The following is a 22,322-nucleotide window of genomic DNA, read 5'->3' on the forward strand; positions in this document are numbered from 1 at the left end:
AGAGAGGCCACTTGCCCAGTTCCATACTGTGGAGATAATGAATGAGCCCGACGGTCCAGCAGCAGTGGCGTTCGTTGGCTGTAGCAGGCCAGTGCTTCCTCTGGTCTTTTTGGTCCTTTACAGGTGTGACAGGGACAGTGTGAGAGCTTTTTTTTTTTTTTTCAGAAGACACCGTTGGTGAGTGTGATCAGTTTGACACTGTGTACTCCTATCCTTCCAGTACTGCTCTCCTTCAAAATGGTATCCGCACTCATAACATGAACACACACACACACACACACACACACACACACACATACACACACACACACACACATACATACGCACACACATCCTCTGTGTTTTATCACAGGGGCTGGTTATGACACAGGTCTTCTGGAGCCGGCACGACTGAGACTGGTGGAGCTGCTCTTGCGGGATAAGCTGGGCGTGGTGCTGATAGAGGGTGTGGTGGAAATGGTAGCCGTAGGACTGGACGCTGTGGGGCTGGTCTCGTTCGGACAGCCGTGCTGTAAGAGGATGTCCGCACACTCCTGACTGCCAGCACGCCGTGCCAGAGTAAGAGCCGTCTGACCCAGAGGGTCCCTGCTGCCAACGTCACTGCCGTACTGCCAAAAAACAACAGGGGGAGAAAAAAAAAATAAGAGATGGATGGAAAGAAAGATCCTTTCAGATTTTGTGGAGTTTTCCTAACATATTGTCAGTAGTTGTGATCCTAAGGAACTCTTTCTCTGTCCACTGCACTCAAGCCCAGAATCCTTTAGAATCCTTTGTTTATCAATCAGTCATCGAGCCCTTTGTTCATTCAACTCTTTCATTTTATTTGTTATATAGCATAAACAAAGCTGTTTGGGTCAAAAGGTCTATTAAGATGGGATGGAGAAATGCTACCCCTCCATATAACTTTAAGATGTCAAAAAGTGTTGTTAGAGCATGTGTGGATGAGTTGGTTATAAAAGTTAAGGTGATGGATGAGGAGTGAGTAGGAGTGTGAGGAAGAAAATGGCTTGTACCCAGACAAGTAGCTGTGTCATGACAACGTCTCCCAGTTGGCAGGCGGCGTGCAGGGCGGATCGTGGCTGCTGGGCGGTGCCATTGCTCTGGTACATGGCGCTGGGCAGGGGAGCATTGATTTCCTCCTTGGTGCTATGGGCCAATAGGAGGAGGAGTCTAGGAAGGTCCCTGTCTGTCACAGCTTTGATGAGGCGGGCAGACATGGAACCCTCCAATCCCCCGCTGGAGGCAGGCAGGGGTGCTACAAACAACTTCTGCTCATATTTCGCCCGGATCCATGACTCTCGTTCCTCTCTGGAAATCAGAAAAAAAACAGTAAAAACCAGCAACAAGCCAACAGTCCATCCATTCTGACACATAGACCGTGTCATTCACTTCACATTTTCTCTCTGTCCATCTTTCACCTTGTGGCATCCGGGGTGGGTTTTTGACGTCCCTGTGTCCTGCTCTCCCAGATACTGTTGGCCATATGGTTCCCAATGGCAATGAGCACCAGAGTGAGTTCTCGTGGCCAGTCATCCAAGTCCAGGGAGCGGACACGGGACAGGTGCGTACCAAGGTTCCGGTGGATCCCTGAACACTCAATGCAAATCAGTGCTCCCAGGTTCAGACTGGCCCAGGTTGGGTCTGTTGATGGAAAATAGCACAAACCTTTGAGATCAGTCCCCTGGTGTCATTAAGAGGTCTTCATTAGTCAGTGTGACACAGTTCTCTGGTAAGAATTACTCACTGGGAGCCTCACAGTCTACACAGTAGTTGTTGCCTTTAGCATTACGAATGGCCTGAATAGCCACTGCCTCACTTTGACTATTCCTCCGTGCCTGTAGAGCAGAAAGAGTGAGAGAGAGAGAGAAAGAGAGAGAGAAAGAGAGAGAGAAAGAGAGAGAGAGAGAAATTTAGGGAAAGAGAAAGAGAGAGGAAAAAAGAAAAAAAAACAGTCAGGAATCTATTCTTGGATTACATAATGTCTTTTAAGGCCAAGTATCACAGGTAAAAAATCTCAATGGCTCAGCCATAAGTTTTCTGATTTTTTGCATATATTGTGACCCTTACAGTTTATTTCCACAATTAATCTAGGCCAATATGTGACAAAAAATGTTTTTGATCAATATTTGATATATTTGCTTTTTCTAAAATTTCATGAACTTAATGTGTCATCACACAAAGCTCACTAATGCTAATGTTTTCCACTTACTATACGGTGCAGAACTTTGTACAAACAATTTGTAATAACTGTGATTCTTGATCTACGCTGATATTTGTTTGTTAAAAACTATTTTTTAGCTTTCGAGATGAAGCAAGCATGATTTCACACTGCATACTGCTCCAAAAACAGCAACTTCATACAGAGCTAATTAAAAAAAAAAAAAAAAAAGAGATAGCTTAATCCTACATATTCAGAGATATTTGGATTTAAATGTATTCATATTTATGCACAGTTAATAAACCTATTTGCATATCAAAATCTTTTTTTTTTCAGAAAACATGTGGTACAGAAAACTTCTGATCTCAGTCTCTCACTCTGCCTGGCATTAAGATGGGACTCTCTCCGTCAATAAACCATCACCGTAAATGACAAACAATTTAAAAATGTTACAGAATGAGCTCTGTCAAAGCAGAGAACTTGAAAACTTTGGACAAAACACACACTTCTGTCCTTGGATGTAGTCTTGCATCAGCGGTTCTGAATATACTTCCCAAATGACCTCCTTTTTATGAAACTCACTGCAAAGGGCACGAAAATCTCATTCTCAGAGGCCATATGACCTCCAAACAGCTGAATATCAGGTAGAATTGAATATTTATAAGGGTAAACGGGGCTCTTGCCTTGTTCCTGCTGCTTTCACAGGACTGCAGACTGGCTAGGATCTGGCTTTCGATGGCCTGTACCCAGGCGTCCCTCTCCTCCAGACTCTGAGCCTCAAAATGCCAAGTCTGTCCCGTACTGGACACCACCAAAAAGTCAAAGTTGTCCTCATCTTTGGTCAGACATGACAAACAAGGGAGAAAAATTACAAAAGATGGAACATTTTTGGATGGAAAAGTTTACAACATGAATGCAGTATATAGAGAGAATTGAAATGATATTTATTGCATACAAATTCTTTTTTCCCCTCCTTTTTTTTACCTCGGCGGGTGTGTCTAGTTAACATGGTATTTTCTCTGTGGGGTTCACTAATGAGTACTATTGACACAACAAAATCCTGATTGCTAAGGGGTTGTACATAATCTCTGTCAGACGACATTATCATGTAAACACTCTATCAAGTTTAGTATGGTAGATCATATAAAGTTAAAATGTATAAAATGCTGAAAAATTCTGTTGACATAGACAGATGAACATCAGTCTTTAGATAGAGATGTTTATGTCTGTACTAGTATAGAAAAACGCAACAACAGTGGAACAGATGGAGTCGCATGCAGATACATGTGTGCATACACACACGCACACACGCACACATGCACACACACACACACACACACACACACACACACACACACACACAAACGCACACAAAGAGATGAAAACATTCTCTGGTCACTCTACCTGTCTTGTTTATGTTTCTTAAGCTACCAAAGCTTTTTAGTTTCCACATTTTGCGCTTGGCTGCAGAAAAACAGATTAGCAAGCGTCCCAGGTAGGCAAAGAAAAAGAGGTCAGAAGGGCATAAGGAAAAGAGATATAAGCAAGAAATAAGACAGAAAATAGGCAGCAGTAACAGCACAGTTCTGGGTTTTTGATTGTTTGCTCTGACAGTGATTCATTTTAATTATATTGTTGGCCACTACCACTGAAGTGCTGTGTTTGCACTCTGAGTTACATTTACAAATTTTCAGAATTCTATTTTCTATGTCTGTAATTCCCAGCCGTAGAAAATGAATGCATGTCCCCACCATCAGCTTGTCCAATCACGGTGTCTCCTCTCTGATTCATACTCTTCTTCCTTCGATGCTTCTTTCTGTCAATCATTGGAGATGTACTTGGCTCCTTTAATATGGGAGGGCTGGAAACCCCCTCAATTGCGGAATCTGTCATGATGACACACATAAACAGGAGTACACATATTTACAATTAAACTATTCTGCAAGAAACAATATCACTTCACTTTATGAAAAATATTGCTAAAAACATTGGTGCTAAGGACAGGATATCACCACCACAAAAGTCAAGATACCACAAAAAATAAAGCAACAATTAAATGTTTATGTCATATTAGTTACAAACAAAGCAAACCCTACATACAACGCACAAACAGGGGTCTGACTCACCGATACTTTGGGATTTACTGGACAGTGTGGAGGGGTTTCGCTGGACGCCTCTATTCACACCAGGGGCCAATAACAACACAGGGCCCTCCTCTACAGGGAGAAGGTTGCTTGGGAATGTGGGAGCTGTATTTGCAGGGCAATCGAAACAAATAAGAGATTTTAACATTAATACAAATTTCTAACCTATGTCAAACCACCAACAATTGTTTGTTTTATTACAGCCTTTATAGCATTCCTTAGCATGACCCCTTGGACTTTTAACAGTTTTGATATTTAGATTGGAATGGACCAGGCTACAGTTCTCTGACCTGCACTGGCTCCCTCGGGGCCAGGGACATCTTTGACCAGGCCATTGAGTCCTGGTGGAGGTCCACAAGATGGGACCGCCCTAGGAGGCCGCTTCCCTGGAACTTTCACTGTGACGCGCAGTAGATCCATCTCTTTCCCATGAGTGTTCTGCATGTAGTCCTGGCAGAATGAAGGTTACAGCAAGTTGGATATTGAGCTTCTTAACATAATAGATTTGAAGATTCTAGATTCTAAAGCTTTAGGTGGTTACAGCACCCAATGTGACACCAGTCACCAGTCTACCAGTCTAAGAAAGAGATAAGAGCTGTAAACACAATAAATAACCTCTATCCATTGTAAAGATTTATGGAATCCATTTGCTGATGTTTCCCAGCAAGATTTCACGAGTTCATTTCAGATCATGTTTCTAGCAAAGTAATAAAAGGAGGGCTATTTGTTTGTAAAAACAAGCCAGTCTGACTCACATTAACACTGGGGTGGTAAGAGAGCACGCCATTGCTCGACAGAGTTACATATTTCTTCTTCCATTCCTTGTTCAGGGAATTCCCACTACGTTTCAACAAGATACTCTGTGGACAAATGGGACAGGACAAAAACTGAATTGTCAGTCAAAATGGTTGTAAATAAGCAAACAATAGATAGATAGATAGATAGATAGATAGATAGATAGATAGATAGATAGATAGATAGATAGATAGATAGATAGATAGATAGATAGATAGATAGATAGATAGATAGATAGATAGATAGATAGATAAGCTTGCTTTCATATACTTTCATACAAGCCTACTGACAAAAATTGTTTTTTCATACAAGCCTACTGACAAAAAAGGTTTTTTGTTCAAAAACATCTTCTTCATAACACACTTATTTTCCTTTTTCCTAACTACAGTTTAAACCACAAACCCTCACTGGAGGTATTTATGAGTGGTGCTATATTACAAATTTTTCATTGCTCTTTACAGAATTTGCATGTGACCCTAACAGAAATCTAACTAAAGACATTTTGTACTCTTCTCAGAGGCCTTGGAACACCACAAGTAGACTCCTCCTTAGAAGTCCCCAAGGAGGAGACAGCCCTGGACGCACCAGACAGCATGCAGACCTCTTGCACATTGGCTGAGGAGCAAAAATTGGTGAGCCAATGAAATTAACCCCTTCTCCACTCTTTCCCCTGATTCATGCCGGCAATCTTTTCTCCAGGGAACAATATGAGGTTGACCATCCCAAACATGCCTAAAGAAACATGCAGCGGCTGGGGGTGGAACTTTGAGGGAATCCACCCCTGCCCAATATCTACTTTAATATTTGGGGGGAGTCCTTCTCTTTCAGTCTGCTAGAGCCACTGCTACTTTTTGGTAATTGTGGAATATGCCACCAGGTATATCTCTACAGGCCATATCTTTACAGACAACATCAAAGGCTCAGGATGTGGTTATTCAGGAGCTACTGCAACTGGTGAGCCATGCGAGACCTGTCCTGGAGATCCTTTTGTTGCTGGCATAATGGCAGATGTGTCCCAGGTCTTCTGGGGGGGACACCTCCACACAGTCTATCATCCACAAACAAAAAGCTTTTGGAACAATTCATACAAGTGATGAAACGAATGAACCAGAGGGTGGTCGAGGAAGACAGACAGGACTGGGCCTAGATGTTGCCAAATGTTCTGTTCCCCATCCTACAGCTTCCTCAAGCCTCTACTGAGTTCTTCTTCTTTGAGCTGTTATGCAGGCACAGGACACAAGGACTGTTGGAAACTGCCCCGGAGTCCATTTCTGGGTAAATCAGCAAACCCCCCCTTGACAGTCTGGTCAAGCATGTGACCACAATGAGAGACGGGATCAGCTGTTTCTTGCCCATGGTACAAGAACATATGGCAGCAGCTTAGAAGGCTTAGCAACTCGCTTAAAATTGATCTGTCCAACAAAAATAGTTCCTGGTAGGTGATAGACTTTTTATCCTATTTCCAACAATGAAAACAATTCAGTCCAAGTGACAGCATCCCTACACTATCTTTGAGTGAATTGGCAAATTCACCTATAAGGTCTGACAGCATGACTGTAGAGAACCAGTACAAACTGATAACCTTGACCTGATCAAATACTGGAAAGAAACCTTGGGCCACCAACACCAGCATTCTCTGGTTCTGCATGTGACTGTGCAACCCCTCCACATTGCGTGGCCAAGAGGAAGGCTGTGGCCGAGGAGACTGAATGGATGAAGCAGATGGGCATCATTGAAGAACCACACAGTCCGTGGAAAAGCCCCAGTGTAATGGGTTATGCTGATGGATAGGGCCTCTTGAAACCCCTGGACCAGAGAGTAAAAGTAATCAAGGAACGGCACATTCCTTGCACTGAAAACCCAAGTATACTCTTTCCTTGAGTTGGCAGGATACTTCTGGCACAACTCAGACATCACTAAAAAAAAAGCACAGCCTCAACAGTGCCTTGGACACACATGTCAAATTCTATGGCCTGAAGATGGTCCTCTGCTCTGAGTCAGTGCCCCACACCTTGGACTTTAAGAAGTTCCTTATCCTCCAAACCATCGCTTCAGCCGCGCCAGCTGATTCAGTCTCAGGTATTTGAAGGTGAGGAACACTTTGTCCTTTTTATCAATTAAAAGGTAATCCTACCCCTGAACAGAAGTATGCAATGGTGGAGAAGGATGCAACGGTCATCAAGTGGGCTATCCCCTCCCTCCTCGGCCAGCACATCATTCTTGTCACTGGCCATGCTCCCCTGCTGTGGATGCTCCGAGCAAAGGCTACTAACATCCAGGTTACTGATTGGCTCCTCTCCCTTCAGAACTTCTCCTAAATAGTACAGCAACGATCGAACCCTAAAGGTCTCTTGCACCTGTGTATTCTGTGGTCCCCTGATGTTTGTCAGAGTTTGTGGGTGGAGGGAAGGGAGCACAGGAACCAGTTGTAATTTTGGAAAACTGGCAACACCTAGTTGCAATTTGGAGGGGCTGCTGTGGCTCGTATTTGCCTGTGCCACTTCAGCATAAGAGATGAGCCAGCTTGGCAGAAGGGTGAAGCTTGGCTGAAGAAAAAACTTCCGAGGGCTTCTCTTTCTATGTTTTTCTCTCTTTCTCTCTCTCTCTCTCTCTCTCTCTCTTTCTTTGGCAGGGTCAGAGACAGGACTGCCACTTTCCAGAGCCACCTGCCACCAGTCTAATAGACAGCCCCACAAATCCTCACTTCTAGCACCCTGACAAGATCCAGAGCACCACTGAGATGCACTGAGTACTACCACCAAGAGACAGAATACCAAGAACACTTTTGCTTCCTTAGCTTTTTTTTTAAAAGAACAGCCCAGCGGGAAAACAGAATCAATAAAAAGAACAAAATCTCTTTTGGAATTTCTTAGAATGCTTTTCTGGTGACACGTGCACCGCAGCACCACAGAACCCCTTCAATAATTCATCTGGCAAATTATGGGATAATTGTTGTCATGAATTTCCGTTATTCTGGAAATTTATTTGTTTAATTAATGCATGAGAGACATCTGTGTGGTACTTTACACATTGTGCTTTTACAATCATCTCAAATAGATGCAACGTTTAATAAGCACTCTTTGAGTCAGCTGAATACACAACTGTACCCACTGCTCACTTCTTTTATGCCGATGATCAACACAATCAGCCTCTAATGTCTGACAACAATACACATGACCCCGCTGAGTGTGCCCCTTTGTCTCTACAGCCACTATCCGAACTGTGGGCTTTGAAAAGATGTAAAATTACAATGTTAGAGCATATTCAGGTCTCTTGTTTCATAACCTGATTGAAGTGATCTTGTGTGAGTGTTAAGGAGCTCTTCCATTCTTGCTGCGGTTTCAATCGCAGACTAACCTGTTTGATGGGGATGGCCCGGCCGCTGCCCACATCTCCTTTACTGTCTACACTCCTTCTCTCCGAATCACTTCCTCTACGCCCCTGTAGCAGAGAGAGGGAGGGAGGAACAGCAAATGAAAGGATGAGAGAAAAGAGATGCTTAGTTGAAAGGATTCTCATCTGAGGAACATCGAACTCTGACCTGATAAAAAAAAGGTGTGGGGATGGACTGATAGAGAATGGTTGGAGTTCATACAAGGCAAATATGGGCTATAAAAACACTATATTTTTGGTATAGTTGTGAGGTTTTAGAGTGCAGGGTAGAAGAGAGGAACCAACCGTAAATCGAGGGGCCCGCCGACGGGGGCTGCTACGCAGGGATCCAGGGGTAGCACTGCCCAATTTCTCACCACCAGGAATCACCCCAATCTCCTTGTGACTTATCACTGGAGTGGAAGGCAGAGAGGATGAGTAATCACTGCTCTGTCCACCATTACTGGTCTGAGAGAGAGAGCGAGAGAGAGAGAGAGAGAGAGAGAGAGAAAAGAAGAAGAAGAAGAGAGAGAAAGGCCTTACTCAATGGTAAAATGCACTTTTGGGATCACTGATCGATTAGTTACAGGTTTGTGAGGTGGTATGTGATCGCTGCATTGAGATCATTGGATTACACACATCTTTAACTTGATTAAGGCACTCAGGGTTAGGTAATTGAATAACAGTTTAATCATTTGATTGTGTTCATCTGTAAATCTTGGCCCAGTGACTCAAAGGCTGTTCTTACACAACCCCTTGCCCTGAAAACCAATGCAAACCTACCAGCGAAAAAAAAAAAAAAAAAAAAAACTTCATCAAACCTTTGATTCAGTGAATCAGAGCTGGGCTCACATGTGGCTTTGGGAATGTTAGGAGAGAGAATGCTAGGCACTCAACTAGCACCTATGCAAACAAATCAACGTTTGCACTCTAGGGAAATACAAGAACGAATCTAGATAAGACCGGTCCCTTAACCTAATACCACCCTACGTGTTGCGTACAACATGTAAATATACCTGTCTATGTGTGTGTGTGTATTTAACTAAGGAGATGCTTGGAAGACAACACAGCCAAACCTGGGGAATGTGAATGGTGTCTCAACAAAGCGGTTCCAAGGTTCTGTGGTGTTCATTCGTTGCTCGGCAAGCCCAAGCTGCTCCTTAGCAGTTCAGTTGTGGTGATGGCAACCCACCAAAATCCCACAAATACTTCAACAAAACCAAAATCGCCCCCACAGAGGGGAATAACTAAAAGAGTAGGAATGCGCAGTGGACCAGTATGGTGCCCATATAAGTTCGCAGCAAACCAGTTAAAGAGCTCTCGAGCTCTCGCAAGAGCTCATCCTGTCCCTTCTTAAAGAGACAGCAAAACCCAGGTAGGTGGCACCCTCACGCATCTCCTGTGTATGTCAGTGCCTTTCCCTACTCTATTACTACCACATCCTAACAGGGAATGAGAATTTGGAGGGACTGAGGGGAAAACAAGGTAGTTAATGTGACTCACCTGCCCAGGAAAAGCTCCAGACACTGGGGTCGATCCACCTGAGTGACTGGGTGAGTTGGGCAGAGATTTACAGGAGGCAAACAGAGCTGCCTGTCTCTTCACAGCAACGATTTTCTGAGCCGCTGTGGAGAAAAGAGTGCAATTTTATCTTCTTCTTCCACTTAATCCTTGCTATTTAAAACATTTCTCTTTTGAGAGCCTGAGTCACAAATTTTGACTGAACTGAATTTTCTTAATAGGATTGACGGATCATCAAAAGCCTTAGGGTATGTGTGTGTGCACTTGTGTGTGTGCATGTATGTGTGTATGACTGTGTGTGTGTGTGTGTGTGTGTGTGAGTGAGCGTAGTGACATGTCTGTCAATTTGTTGTCTGTTTGTCCATTATACATTAGATGATGCCTCTGCGTATTTACAGTTTGCACACAATGCAATGGGCCATGGGTGATTTTGGGCATGGCTCACCCTCTGTGAAAACACGGTTCACGTTGAGCCCATAGGTGGCACAGGTCTCGTAGTAGGCACAGCGGTGCACATCTGAGCACAGCTGTCGGGCTCTGCCATCATCAATCACCCGTGGGTTAACACTGGTGATCTTGTCTGAACAAAAAAAAAAAGACAAAAAAAAAAAAACAACTTTAAGGAAATTACCTGGCATTAAGCCCTCATAGCAGAGGTGAAAGGATGAATCTAATTTTAACAAAATCAAAATCAAACGTTGTTTCTGTCTTTCTTACCCTGAGTCCCAACCACAATGAAGGGGATCTCTGTAATGTTCCTATGGACACTAAGCTGGCTGTAGAGGTTGTACACTTCCTGGAAACTGCTTTCATTCTCCAAACTGAAGACCAGGATCACTCCATCCACCCAGCTACAAAACTGAGCAGGACAAGACAAGGGTATGACAAGCCAGAAATCAAATGGTGAAATGGAAAGATGGAACAAGTTTCAAAAAAGGGAAAGAAGGAGAGAGAAAAAGGGAACAGATGAATTTAAAGTTCAAATTTAAAGCGCCCTGTAATGTTTGTTGAAACCCTGAGATCCTGAAACCCTGCTTGTTGAAATCAGAAAATATACTTTTTGATAACAACATACTAACAAAAATGAAATGGTCAATCACATCATCCAAACCCACCCATCAACACATGCACACGCACACGCACAAGTGCCCGCGCACACACATACACACACACACACACACACGCACGCACAAACACACACCTGCGCATCAGGAAGGCCAGGCTCCTCCCTAATGAGTAACAGATGACTCTGTCCATCAACCAGCACCTCCTTCTTAAACCTGCCCTCTAAAAGAACAAAGTGCAAAGATCAAACGTTAACTGCTTGAAGGACAGGTACATTAGCGTGTCACATTTACAAAGGCTGAGTATATTTGCAAAAGAATGTCAAACATCACATACTATGCCTGTACTTCACTTAATCAATACGTGATTATCTGTGAAATATGGCTGAACCTACCATCAGGGTTTTCTAAAGGCAGGTAGCTGCCGGTCATGTAGCGGTGTATGAGGGCTGACTTCCCACTGCGTGGACTGCCCAAAATGCCCTGTACGAAGAAATGACTATAATAATAAATAATACTCTCATGTTTGGAGTGTGTTCCTCCTGTGGAAGGAGAAAGCTCACACACTGTTATTAGTCAGTACATAAAGTATTTTTTCTACAAACACGCCACGTCAATAGCCAACCTTTAGCAAACACCGACATAAAGCCAAATCTCACCAGACGGAGCTCTTGAATGGCACGGCTTAACATCCATTCTTGACTGCTGGCACACGCAGCTACGGACAAGCAGAAAAAGAAAAAGAAGAAGGAGTGAGAAAGAGAAAGGACAATCTTATTGAGAGCCTCACATGATTTCAGCATGAAAGCTGAAAACTGACTGGCATAATCATCAATCTCACGTTCGAACGCACACTGTAAGCCTTCTGTTTCTATTTGTTGATAAAATTATTAATCTCAAATGTGCAGCTAAGATGTAGAGAGGACAGTCTGAACAAGACAAGTGTGCTACTTTGTCTGTTTTGTCTACAGACATTTCCAGTCCATTCTCAGTTACTGATATGATCCCAGGTCTAGGTTAGCAGCTGAAACAGTCCCATGTCATGACAAGGTGAACCTCACAAAATAAATGCATAATAATCAGCCGGACGTCAAATAGTCGTTTGACCTCAGATTAGCACAGAGAAACAGTCTCAAAGTCATTGAGCTCTCTGTTGCATCTGATGGCACGTTTTTGGTGGGTAAGGGATGCCACTTGGGGCTGGCACTGCCCCCATACGTGCCCAGTCACACATCCAGATGGCGCTGAGCTGCATGGGGGAAGGGTAGACAGAGGGATGGAATGAGAGAATGAAGGAGAGTCAGGGATAGAGGAGTGCAAATTAATTGCAGCGGGCTCCGCGGGGCAGTGTGAGTGAGATTCTAGTTCATTAACTGCCTGGTGCCGGACATGGACTTGTTTGTGCTGTACTTGGACAAGTCTATGTTTATGTTTGTGTTTATGTCTGAGCTTACTCGTACTTGGACAAGTCTGTGTTTATGTTTGTGTTTATGTCTGTGCTTACTTGCACTTGGACAAGTCTGTGTTTATGTTTGTATGTAACAGGGTGAGAGAGAACCTGTGTGTGGTTTTGAGTGTATGCCTCCTCTGTATGACAAAAGCCATTCATGAGGTTAAAGGCTGGTTTCATTTTTCACCCTGTTCCTACAGGTGAAGAACAAACCAGGGTACACACCGGCACCTGATAGCAGGAACAAACTGATGAGGCTTCATCAGTAAGGCCTTACCAAACCTAATTAACTCTTTATGAAATATGTGGCAGAACATTTGTCATGTGCCCATGTCCATCATCTGTTCGAGTTATATTGGTCTGAAACCTCTGAAAGGTCGCTCACAGCTTCCTAAGGGTTGTTACCATATTTTGTTAAACTGTGATAGTTATTCTATAGCACATTCATTTGGGGAACAAGAACTGCAAGTGATGGGCTCTAGAAAACCAACAAAGACAATACACAGAAATAATAACTGCAGCTTTGGGCTTGAGCTCAGCGTTTTTACAGGTAAGAAAATGGTAATTCCTCTACCGTGGGCATGGGCGTCACACATCAAATGATGGCAGTTTTGTGCTGGTGAGTGGGTGTTGCAGAGGACAGTCTGTGGCAGCAGCGTTGGTTGAATGGCACTATTAACAACTTGTATCTGTTAAATTCATCTGTCTATTCTCTACCTTTAATGGAATCTTATATTTCAGAATGACAGTTTGTGATTGGAGATTTTACGCTGTGGAATGACTCACCACACAATGGCTATGATCTCAGTCATACTGGAGGAAAGAAAAATTGATAATTAGCAATCCTATTTGGCTCTTTATGCAAACTCACAAAGAGAACAGTTTTCATTAACTATCTCCCAGACCCCCCTCTGTCATATCTGTCATTATCCAGCCCTTTTCCAGCCTTTTTCCTTCTCTCTTGCTCTGTCATTGGGTTGCCCTCTCTTGTTTTCTTACCCTTTCCTCCATCCCTCTCTCCTCTTCTCTTTCACTCTGGGCTATGTGAGAGGTTCAGTGTCTGTGTGCCAAAGCGGTAAATGATGTGTCTGTCATTGTAATGCTGATCTTGTCCCCTCCATTCATCCCTGTCCGGCCACTCGTCCTCTATCATTCACTCTTTCTCTCTCTCTCTCTTTCTCTCTCCCTAGGAAGGGATACCAGTGTGCACTCTGGGTTTATCTGAGAGACTTATTCATGATTTGACTGCGTTGTTCATTTCCCTTCTTATCTGTTGATTTCTCTCTCTCTTTTGTCCAATCTATCTTTGACTATCTACATTAAGCCCCCATAGCCCTGCCAATTGACTGTGAGTGTATGGGTGTACCAAGGTAGTAGAAAAGCATTCCTCTGCCCACCTAATCCCGCATTTCCCTTTGATTTATGTGTTATATCACCTACCCCCCTCCAACATTACCCTTTCTTGGCATCTCACAGCTCTCATTTTTCTCCCTCTCTCTCCCCCATATCTTGCGCTCTCTGTATGTCTCTGTCTCTCTATCTCTCTCCTCAGTGGATCGTATGAAAAGTTGAGTGTATGTGTGCCAGGCTTACTGATAATTATTCATATATTGTGAAGAGGCGACCTCAAGGCCAGACTTCGCATGCATGAGTCATCAGCCACTTAAACCAACTTATTAAAAAGAAAAGAGATGACAATACAAGAGTGAGGGAGGGTGATGGAAGGAGAAAATAAGCTATGCACTGGAACCGATATTTCTGCTCTGGACTACACACACACACGCACATACACACACACACACATGCGCGCACACACACACACACACACGAGCATGCACACCAATAGAGAGGTAGAAAAAGGGAAAGAATGTTTCTCTAATGGTGAAACAGTGTAATTCATCCATGTTAAAAATCTATAAATTAGCAATGTAAGCACACTCTGAAATCCATGTCAGTACAAACATACACAAGTACACTCTTTGTACATCCACCACAGAGAGAGAGAGAGGGAGAGAGAGAGAGAGAGAGAGAGAGAGCAAGAGAGAGCGAAGGAGGGGGAGAGACAGGTTGAGTATCGATGATTCTTGTCCCTTTAAAGGTAAAGGCTAGGTTGAGCATTGCCACTTTTGAATCATTTCATATAATTCTTGCACCTTGTTTAAAAAGACTACACCCGTCATCTTCTTGCTGAAACCACCTCTTCTCTGTCCATCTCTCTTTCTCTCTTTCTCTCTCTCTCTCTCTCTCTCTCTCCCCTCCTCCCCTCGTTCTCTACTGCTACAGCACCAACCATCCAACTAGCATCTCTGACTGCTCTCTGTTGCTATGGCAACCCTTCCTCCAGAAACTGCCTGGCTTCTGCACAGTAAATGTGGTCATAGAAACAGCGGTGCAAATATACAAATACACACATACACACACACACACACACACACACTGAAATACAACTACATCACATACAGTGTTCAAAAACAAGGACAAAAAAGTCTTATCCGCATTACTACTGCTAAAACTGCTAAATGTCACTAATACACAAAAACAGGCACACACAGTCATACACTTACACACGCAAACACACACACACACAGAAACACACACACGCATGCGCTTGCACACACAGGCACACACACATTCAAGGATTCGTGTCTCCTTTCCCTTATTTGGTTGTGTTTCCTCCCTCATTTGCTGCAGTGAAATTCAGCCTTACTACTTCCTGTCTCTGGAAACAGTGAGGCTTCTGTTGAGGGTTATTAAGGGTGCTGCCGGGGCTGCTCTATAGCCCCTTGTTTGATTGATCTATTGATACACTGATTTACGGAGAATGTCCTCAGAAAAAGAAAAACACCTTTGCTCTTATCATTTTGCTAATCCTCTCAACATGTTTAGACAATTAATCAATACTAAGTAAGAACCAAGATGTTCTCTATACAGACTGATGGATCGACGGTGCGATGCTGCTACCAGGGGGATTAACCCCTGAAAGAAGACCAATATAAAATGAACAGCAATTGAAACTTCTGTATTCTTCAACAAATATGTTCATTATCTCATATGGTGACGCATGAATTTGAAACCAGTTCAGAGAGCAATGACTGATCTCTCATATCCTAGAAGTATCAGGAACATCACTAATAGTACCACATTTACCACAGAGCAATCTCAGCTCTCCAGGCATAATGGACAACCCTCCGGCTGGGAGGCAATAAGAAAAACCACAGTTATTTGACTATCACGACTTCACTCAAAGTAAGCCTTCACAGAAGGCTGTGGTGATCCTGAAATATAAGAGTTTGATGATTGGGAGGCAGTGTGTTGGGGGGTTGTTTCAAACAGGCAATAAGGCTAATACTCACTCTGGGTGAGAGATTTGGTTGGAAAACAGTGTCCCCCGGCGTTCTTAGATTGTTTAAGATATATGCTGAAGAGGGCGAGCCTTGGGGATTTTAGATCATTATTTGAGAATGAAGCTTCTTTCTCAGTTAGTTCTTACCTTCCTCTTCGCTGGAGCCTCTCTGCAGGGTGCTGTAGAGAGGAGTTGGTGGACCAGGAGTGGCTGGAGGTGGTGGGACGGCTACAGAGGTTTGAGTGCTCTTGGTGAAGATTCCACTGATGAACTTCAGCATCTTCCGGTCTCTGCCGGAGGTGTGGGTGGAGCCACGTTGTCCTGGCCCTAATCCTGCCTGGGCTTCCTTGCCCCTCCTCAGGTCTTCCGAGAGCAGGTGCAGGTCGCTGTTGTCCAGGGTTCGGCTCTTCCCTTTTCTCTGAGGTTTTGGGGGTGGCTGCGTGGCAGGAGCTGGGAGCGAGGTGGATCCCATTTTCAATCTTTCCGCTCGAGGGCTCTCCCGCATTATCAGCCCTGGTCCTGAGTACCCCTCGCCAGCCGCCAAAGCAGGCTCCACGCTGAGTCTCTGATAAACGCCCCTCCCCTCACTCTCTGACCAAGAGGCTCGATAGGGAGCCATGGTCATGGTGATGGTGGTAGGCGGGGACCGCTCTCGGGCCTTGCGGTCCAGGCTCTTGGCGGAGGAGGATATGCTCTTATTGGTCTCTTTGAGCTCACGGCGGCTGACAGTCGCACCGGCATGCGATCTCAGCAGGGCTTCGGGCCGCTGGCTGAAGTGAGCTGGCAGGTTCGAGCGGGCCGGAGTCCCATTGGACTCTGCGGTGTATGAGCTCCTCTGAGATGACGAAGATGATGTCACATCCTTGTAGATGTCGGTCTTGGGAGGCTGCTCTCTCCATTCTCCACCATCATGGGAAACTCCTGGGTATCCCTGCTCCCTTGCTCCTGTAAGGTACACGCTCCCTTTGTCTTTACTCAAAGCTGGTGGCAGGCTCTTCTCTTTGGGTTTTGGTGTTGGTGTTGGTGCAGGGGCACGAGGTGGTCTCCCATCACTGCTCTCTGGTCTTCTCCTTTCACTGCCTGACCACAACCCCTTTACCTCTACCTTTTGCTCCTCTTTCTCAGCACAGGGAGATTTCTTTCTGTCATCTTCCGCAGGTGGGCTGATCTTGTCCTCCACCTCTCCTTCTTCTTCTCGAACCTCAGTCCCTTGATCCAACTCCAGAAGGGTGGCTGGGGGTGGGGCTGCGGCTGGGGCTGAAGTTGGAGACAAGGCCTTTGCCAACGGGGCTCCATCACTCTCACTCCCCACAGCCTCGACCTTGACCAGGGTGAGGGAGATGAGGTAGGTGGTGCGTCGCTGCAGGGTCCCCGAGTGGCTCATGTGGGCAGCAAGTGGCGTGAGAGCCCTTCAGGCAGAGATGGCCAGACAGTGCAGCGAGACGCTCAGCGTCATGGAGCGCCAGGACCTCAGCAGAGAGAGGCAGCAGCCAGACCTGCACACCACACCAGAGCTATCAAGCCAGTACAGTCGATTAGACAATCACAACGATTCCGAGTGTAGAGAGAGTCAATCAAAAGCACAGTGAGCCACCATCAAGAGCCGTCAAGAGTGGGTGAGAAAAATATTGGAAGGGGCTCGGTAACGTTTAAGGTAAACAAAAAAAACACAAAGAATGAATGACAAAGAACTGGTGAAGACTATTCATACTTTGCATTAAAGGGAAGCATATAATAAGCAATAAGCAATCGCAATTATTTAAAAACAGATTTTGATAGGAAAATTTGCTCATTCAAATAGGACAGTGATATGAAAGGCAAGAAAAGAATTCATTCCAAACATGCCAAACAACGGGTTACACTGTTCTGCTGAGAAATCGTTCGTGCTGAAGTTCCATTATTTTCTTATCTTTTATTCCATTCTTCCTTCCACCTCTTCGTTGGTCTGTTAGCAAACCAAGCTGTCACAGTTTTTCTCTCCACATTCACACCCTGTTGTTTCCCTCTTTCCCTCTTTCGCTCCACATATGGTTGGTATCCGTGCCCTCCATCCTTGTGCTCTCCTCTGTCTGAGATCAGCAGGCAAGGGTTACAGTCTAGACTTAAGCATTATGCAATGAACAGAGAACAAGCTGGGCTAATTCCTCCACAATTACACAGCCATGCAGTCCCTCCACGATCCCGATAAGAGAAAAAGAGAGAGAGAGAGAGACCTGTACTCTCAAAATTGTAGCAGCCTTGTGGTTCTGTTTCACCTGTGTCTTTATTTAGGCAATTCTTCTTCCCAAGCCATTTTTCGTTGTATGATCACTTGTCGTCCTATGAAAAATAAAGCAGATCTATCTTTTTTTCCAAGCAATTATACACCCTGTCGCATTGTAGTCCACATCATATGAAAGTGTGAATGAGAGAATGAATTGTTGTAGTCAGGAGTAAGCTTCTGTCGAGGGCAACCAAAGATGATCAGGTGCCAGTCCAACGCCAAGTGACGGTTTGAATGTGATGGAGAGAGAAAAAAAGGGTATTCATTAAGGAAATAGTTCACGTGTCGCGCAGTGTGTGCTGGGAAGCGTTTCCCTCATACAGCACACAGGCAAAAGAATCCAACATGCAGTAATCACAGCTCGCGGATGTACGCGGTACTGATCAATGAGATAACAGCTGTTATTATTCCCCTAGGTTGAGACACGGAGAAAGACGTCATACAGGAGAGGCACGGAATCATTTCTCTCTCATGTAGAAAACCATCTCTTTCTCTTTCACCGCATCCTTTCTGCTCCTCCGTGTGTCTCAGGCAATTAGCAAGTCAATAAAATGTGGCTGAGCCAGGGGAGAGTGTGTGTGAGAGAGAGAGAGAGATAGAGAGAGAGAGAGAGAGAGAGTGTGACAGAACGAGAGAGAGAGAGAGAGAACGAGAGAGAGAGAGAAAGCGAGCGAGAGAGAGAGAGAGAGAGAAAGAGAGAGAGAGAGAGAGAGAGAGACTGCGCTGAGCGCTCCTGAGTCCCTCCTCTCTCTCCTCCCCCTTGAAGCCACCCTGCCTTCCAGCCCCCCACAAGCCCAGGACCAGTCACCACACACACACACACACACACACACACACACTGGTAGGGAGACAGGATGGGGGGACATCAGAGAGAAATACAGAGGTTGAGAAGGACATCAGAGGGAAAAGAGAGAGGTCTGCTCTAATTTATCACCACTTGATCTCTGAAAAACAAATGGATAAGACCTTCCCTTTGCTTCTTCTCACTTCCGCTGTCACTCTTTTTCTCTCCTTTACTCTCCACTGCTCTATTTTTTTCTTTTGTGAGACAATCACTGGGCAGTTCCTGCTCTCTCCTCCTCTTTCTCTCTTTCCTTTCCATCATCCCATGGCTCTCTGTTTCTCTCTCTCCCAATTTCTCTCTCTCTCTCTATCTTCCTCTGTCTGTCTCTCCCCCTCCCCTGCTCAGAGTAAAATTGTATGCAGTGATCCACCAAGAGAAGCACACACTGTATGAGCCCACACACGTCACTGGACTGAATGAAAGAGGGCAGAGGAAAAGGGAGGGAAAGAGAGATCGATGATAGATGCACAAACAAATAAGTGGAATCAAGTGGCGAAGCAAACAAACTGAAAGAGTTAGAATGAACCAAGTCAACAAAGAGGGGGACATCAAGAAATAAGAGGCGGGCACAAATAGAAAGGTGAGAGAGACAGAGAGAGATAGAGACAGAAGAGAGCAACAGAGAGAGACTAAGATGGAAAGATTCAGCTTTTTCAGTGTTATTCCTGTTTTTGGCTACAGCTCTGACAGTCTCCATCTATGTACCACTTCCCTACCCCCCTCACCCTCCTCTACCTCCCCCTCACCAGCGGGGTCTGCCTGTTGCCAAGGTGTTTGAATTCTCACAGCCACACAATATTGGTATTACAGAAATTCTGAATGTGTGTGTGTGTGTGTGTGTGTGTGTGTGTGTGTGTGGGTGAGTGCTGGTGCACTCACGTGTTTCAGCTGACCCGCTTTCATCTTACTTGTTCATTTGCGCCCCCACTGCAAGAAACACACCCGGCTAGTGATCGCAGAGAATCATGCATGACATTAACACACTTGCCAACATGCCAGCGTTACCTATAGTAGCAGAACATTTGTGAGATACTATAATGTGTGTGTGTGTGTGTGTGTGTGTGTGAAAGAAAGAGGGAGAGGGAGAGAGAGAGAGAGAGAGAGAGAGAGAGAGAGAGAGAGAGAGAGAGAGAACCACTTGCGCACTGTGTCTTGGTTAATTGTCTCTGTGCATGAAGGACACCAACAGCTTGCAAAGATGAATCACAGTGTCCACTGACACTACCAGATATAACACAGACACTAGATACGCCACGGGCAGATACACACACAGAGTCCCAAACTAACATGCTCTACACATTCAGCCACACCCTCACTTGGTATCTTCCCATATAAAAGAACACAGAACAAGCAAATGCACCCAGTTAGGAAAAGGGCCATAACCATGTAAAATAAATACTTCTCATTGCCTGCCATGTAGTGTTGTATGTGAATGCAATGTGATATGTGAAATGGTCAGTTAAGAATATACACAGAAAATTTTCCAGTGTTACATTAACACTAAGACAATATAACGACCCTAACAGCTAATTTAGCACTGTCCAATTTGCTGCAGAGCTACTAATTTTAAGCTAAATTGCCATTTCCTTGTTGATGCCCCATATCTGCAAGAATCTGTCTTCTTAAGGGAGGAAGTGGGTTTGAAGGCTTCTGAAAAATGGCACACAGAGGAAATTGGCTGCTGCCATGGCAACATAGTTAAGGCTCACAGGATTTGTAACCTCAGGTTGTGTGAGTTTAATAAATCAATGATTTCCAATTATTTAACTTAATCATACAAAAACTGTATGACTGACACATGCTTTGTACTCATAAAGCGGGCTTCATAGCCAAGGGTTACTTAAGGCATGTTATTTTAGAGGCAGTTTTTAAATTGTCTGACACATGCAATGGCCTTGAGAAATAAACTGTCATAATATTGCGAAAGTAAAAGATTGCGGCACGTCTGCACACACAAACACATACATACACAAACACAAACACACATGCACACAAAACATGTGCTTTTTTGTCTAAATAACATTGTAATTTCCCTTTTATAAATTTGCTTAGATTCTAATAATTTGTCATGCTCAGATATACTCAGATTTCATGACTTGGCAGTGAGATGAATGATACCATGCTCTTGGTAAACCTGTTCTTCTTTGGTTTTCCTTTCAATCACATTTGAAAAAGAAACAGTCTATTACTAGCATGTGTGGAATGTAGTTGTGCAGCTCTGGGTCTGACTGTCTGCTATACAACTATCTGTATAATGGACCCAAACCGATTAAATCTGGCAAAACAGCGCAATTGCAAAGAGGGCTTTTGACAAGACTTGACAGTCACTATATCTGTATATCTGTGTGTTTGTGTGTGTGTGTGTGTGTGTGTGTGTGTAAGTGTGTGTGTGTTTATGCTGCCAAGTGCAGCTTCCAGCGTTACCACTCCAGAAGACATTATTACTTGATTTTGTGACACATTACAACATAAAGTTTTTTTCAAAGTCAGTCCGTTAAAACTTCCTTCCTCTCTTGTTCAGAGAAAGTTTCACAGGAAGAGCCACCTCATCTCACTCACTGAAAAAGTACGTAGCTATGATGGTTTCTATGCCAATATATCCCGTACTCAATGGTATAGTCAGTGCATTTCTTAGAATTACAATTGTTTTGATATAGCTAGAACAGTTCTGTCTCTAGAGTGGGTGCAAGTAACTTGACCCCGAATTTCAACCTTTTTTTTAACTGCCCTTTACACTTCCACTGGGGTAAAGCAATGTCAGACATATGACCTAAGGGTTCTCTGTACTGATGAAACCAAATCAACTTTCAAGTCTCATGGCACATCCAGAACTATCCATCCTGTTCTAGATCTAATGGTTAGACATTAAGTACCAATAACAGCCCCACTGTTTCAATTTCTAACGTGACTGGAGTCCTTAAATTAGCCCATATTAAATACCAAGAGATTAAACATGAGGAAAAAATGCAAGAAACTTCGCACAACGCAACTTGGTACCAAAAGGATGAATTACATGTCAGATGAGTGTCCCCTGTGAGTTAGGAAGCTGGAAGTTTGCGAAGTCACAGTTTATATGTTAATTTATTATACCACCTTTTCAAAGATATGGCAATTGTTTCACTTGCTCTGATAAAGAAAAATGCAAAGCGAAAAAAAATTTACTATTTGTCTTCTAGAACTTGTTACCTTGAATGCTGTGAAAATAAACTTTCAAGCCCGACCGAAGTTGCTGATCCTCAACTCGGTCCAACAGCTTGAAGAGTTTGGCCAAGTTGTTCTTCAGGGTCTGATGCCGTTTCACCTCCGCTCGTATAGCGCTGGAATGCGCGAGCCGGGCGCTGTTATTATTCATAATGACACCTGTTTTC

General features: G+C 44.2%; 1 protein-coding gene across 1 annotated transcript; it reads right to left on the bottom strand.

The window, feature by feature from the left end:
- Positions 1–359: 359 nt before the first annotated feature.
- On the bottom strand, positions 360–22,306 carry LOC115814293 (arf-GAP with GTPase, ANK repeat and PH domain-containing protein 1-like). The gene is made up of 19 exons (XM_030777079.1): positions 22,141–22,306; positions 11,714–11,772; positions 11,450–11,537; positions 11,192–11,277; positions 10,708–10,849; positions 10,436–10,570; positions 9,973–10,094; positions 8,776–8,937; positions 8,455–8,538; positions 5,058–5,162; positions 4,593–4,752; positions 4,285–4,407; positions 3,910–4,044; positions 2,842–2,993; positions 1,745–1,835; positions 1,419–1,641; positions 1,014–1,308; positions 478–608; positions 360–435 (listed from the first exon to the last, which is right to left on the bottom strand). The coding sequence occupies exons 1-19, from the start codon at positions 22,304–22,306 to the stop codon at positions 360–362; spliced, it is 2,535 nt and encodes an 844-aa protein (XP_030632939.1).
- Positions 22,307–22,322: the final 16 nt, after the last annotated feature.

The sequence above is a fragment of the Chanos chanos genome, chromosome 6 (assembly GCF_902362185.1).
Source record: "Chanos chanos chromosome 6, fChaCha1.1, whole genome shotgun sequence".
NCBI classification, from domain to species: domain Eukaryota; kingdom Metazoa; phylum Chordata; class Actinopteri; order Gonorynchiformes; family Chanidae; genus Chanos; species Chanos chanos.

Bases quoted from the DNA above. Each gene is read 5' to 3' on its own strand.
- LOC115814293 (XM_030777079.1), bottom strand. From the start codon at position 22,306: ATGAATAATAACAGCGCCCGGCTCGCGCATTCCAGCGCTATACGAGCG. The intron at 10,850-11,191 runs GTGTGTGTTTGT...TGTCCTGCTCAG, and splicing joins CTGGCCTTCCTGATGCGCAG to TTTTGTAGCTGGGTGGATGG. The intron at 8,539-8,775 runs GTTGGTTCCTCT...TCTCTGCTACAG, and splicing joins GGCGGGCCCCTCGATTTACG to GGGCGTAGAGGAAGTGATTC.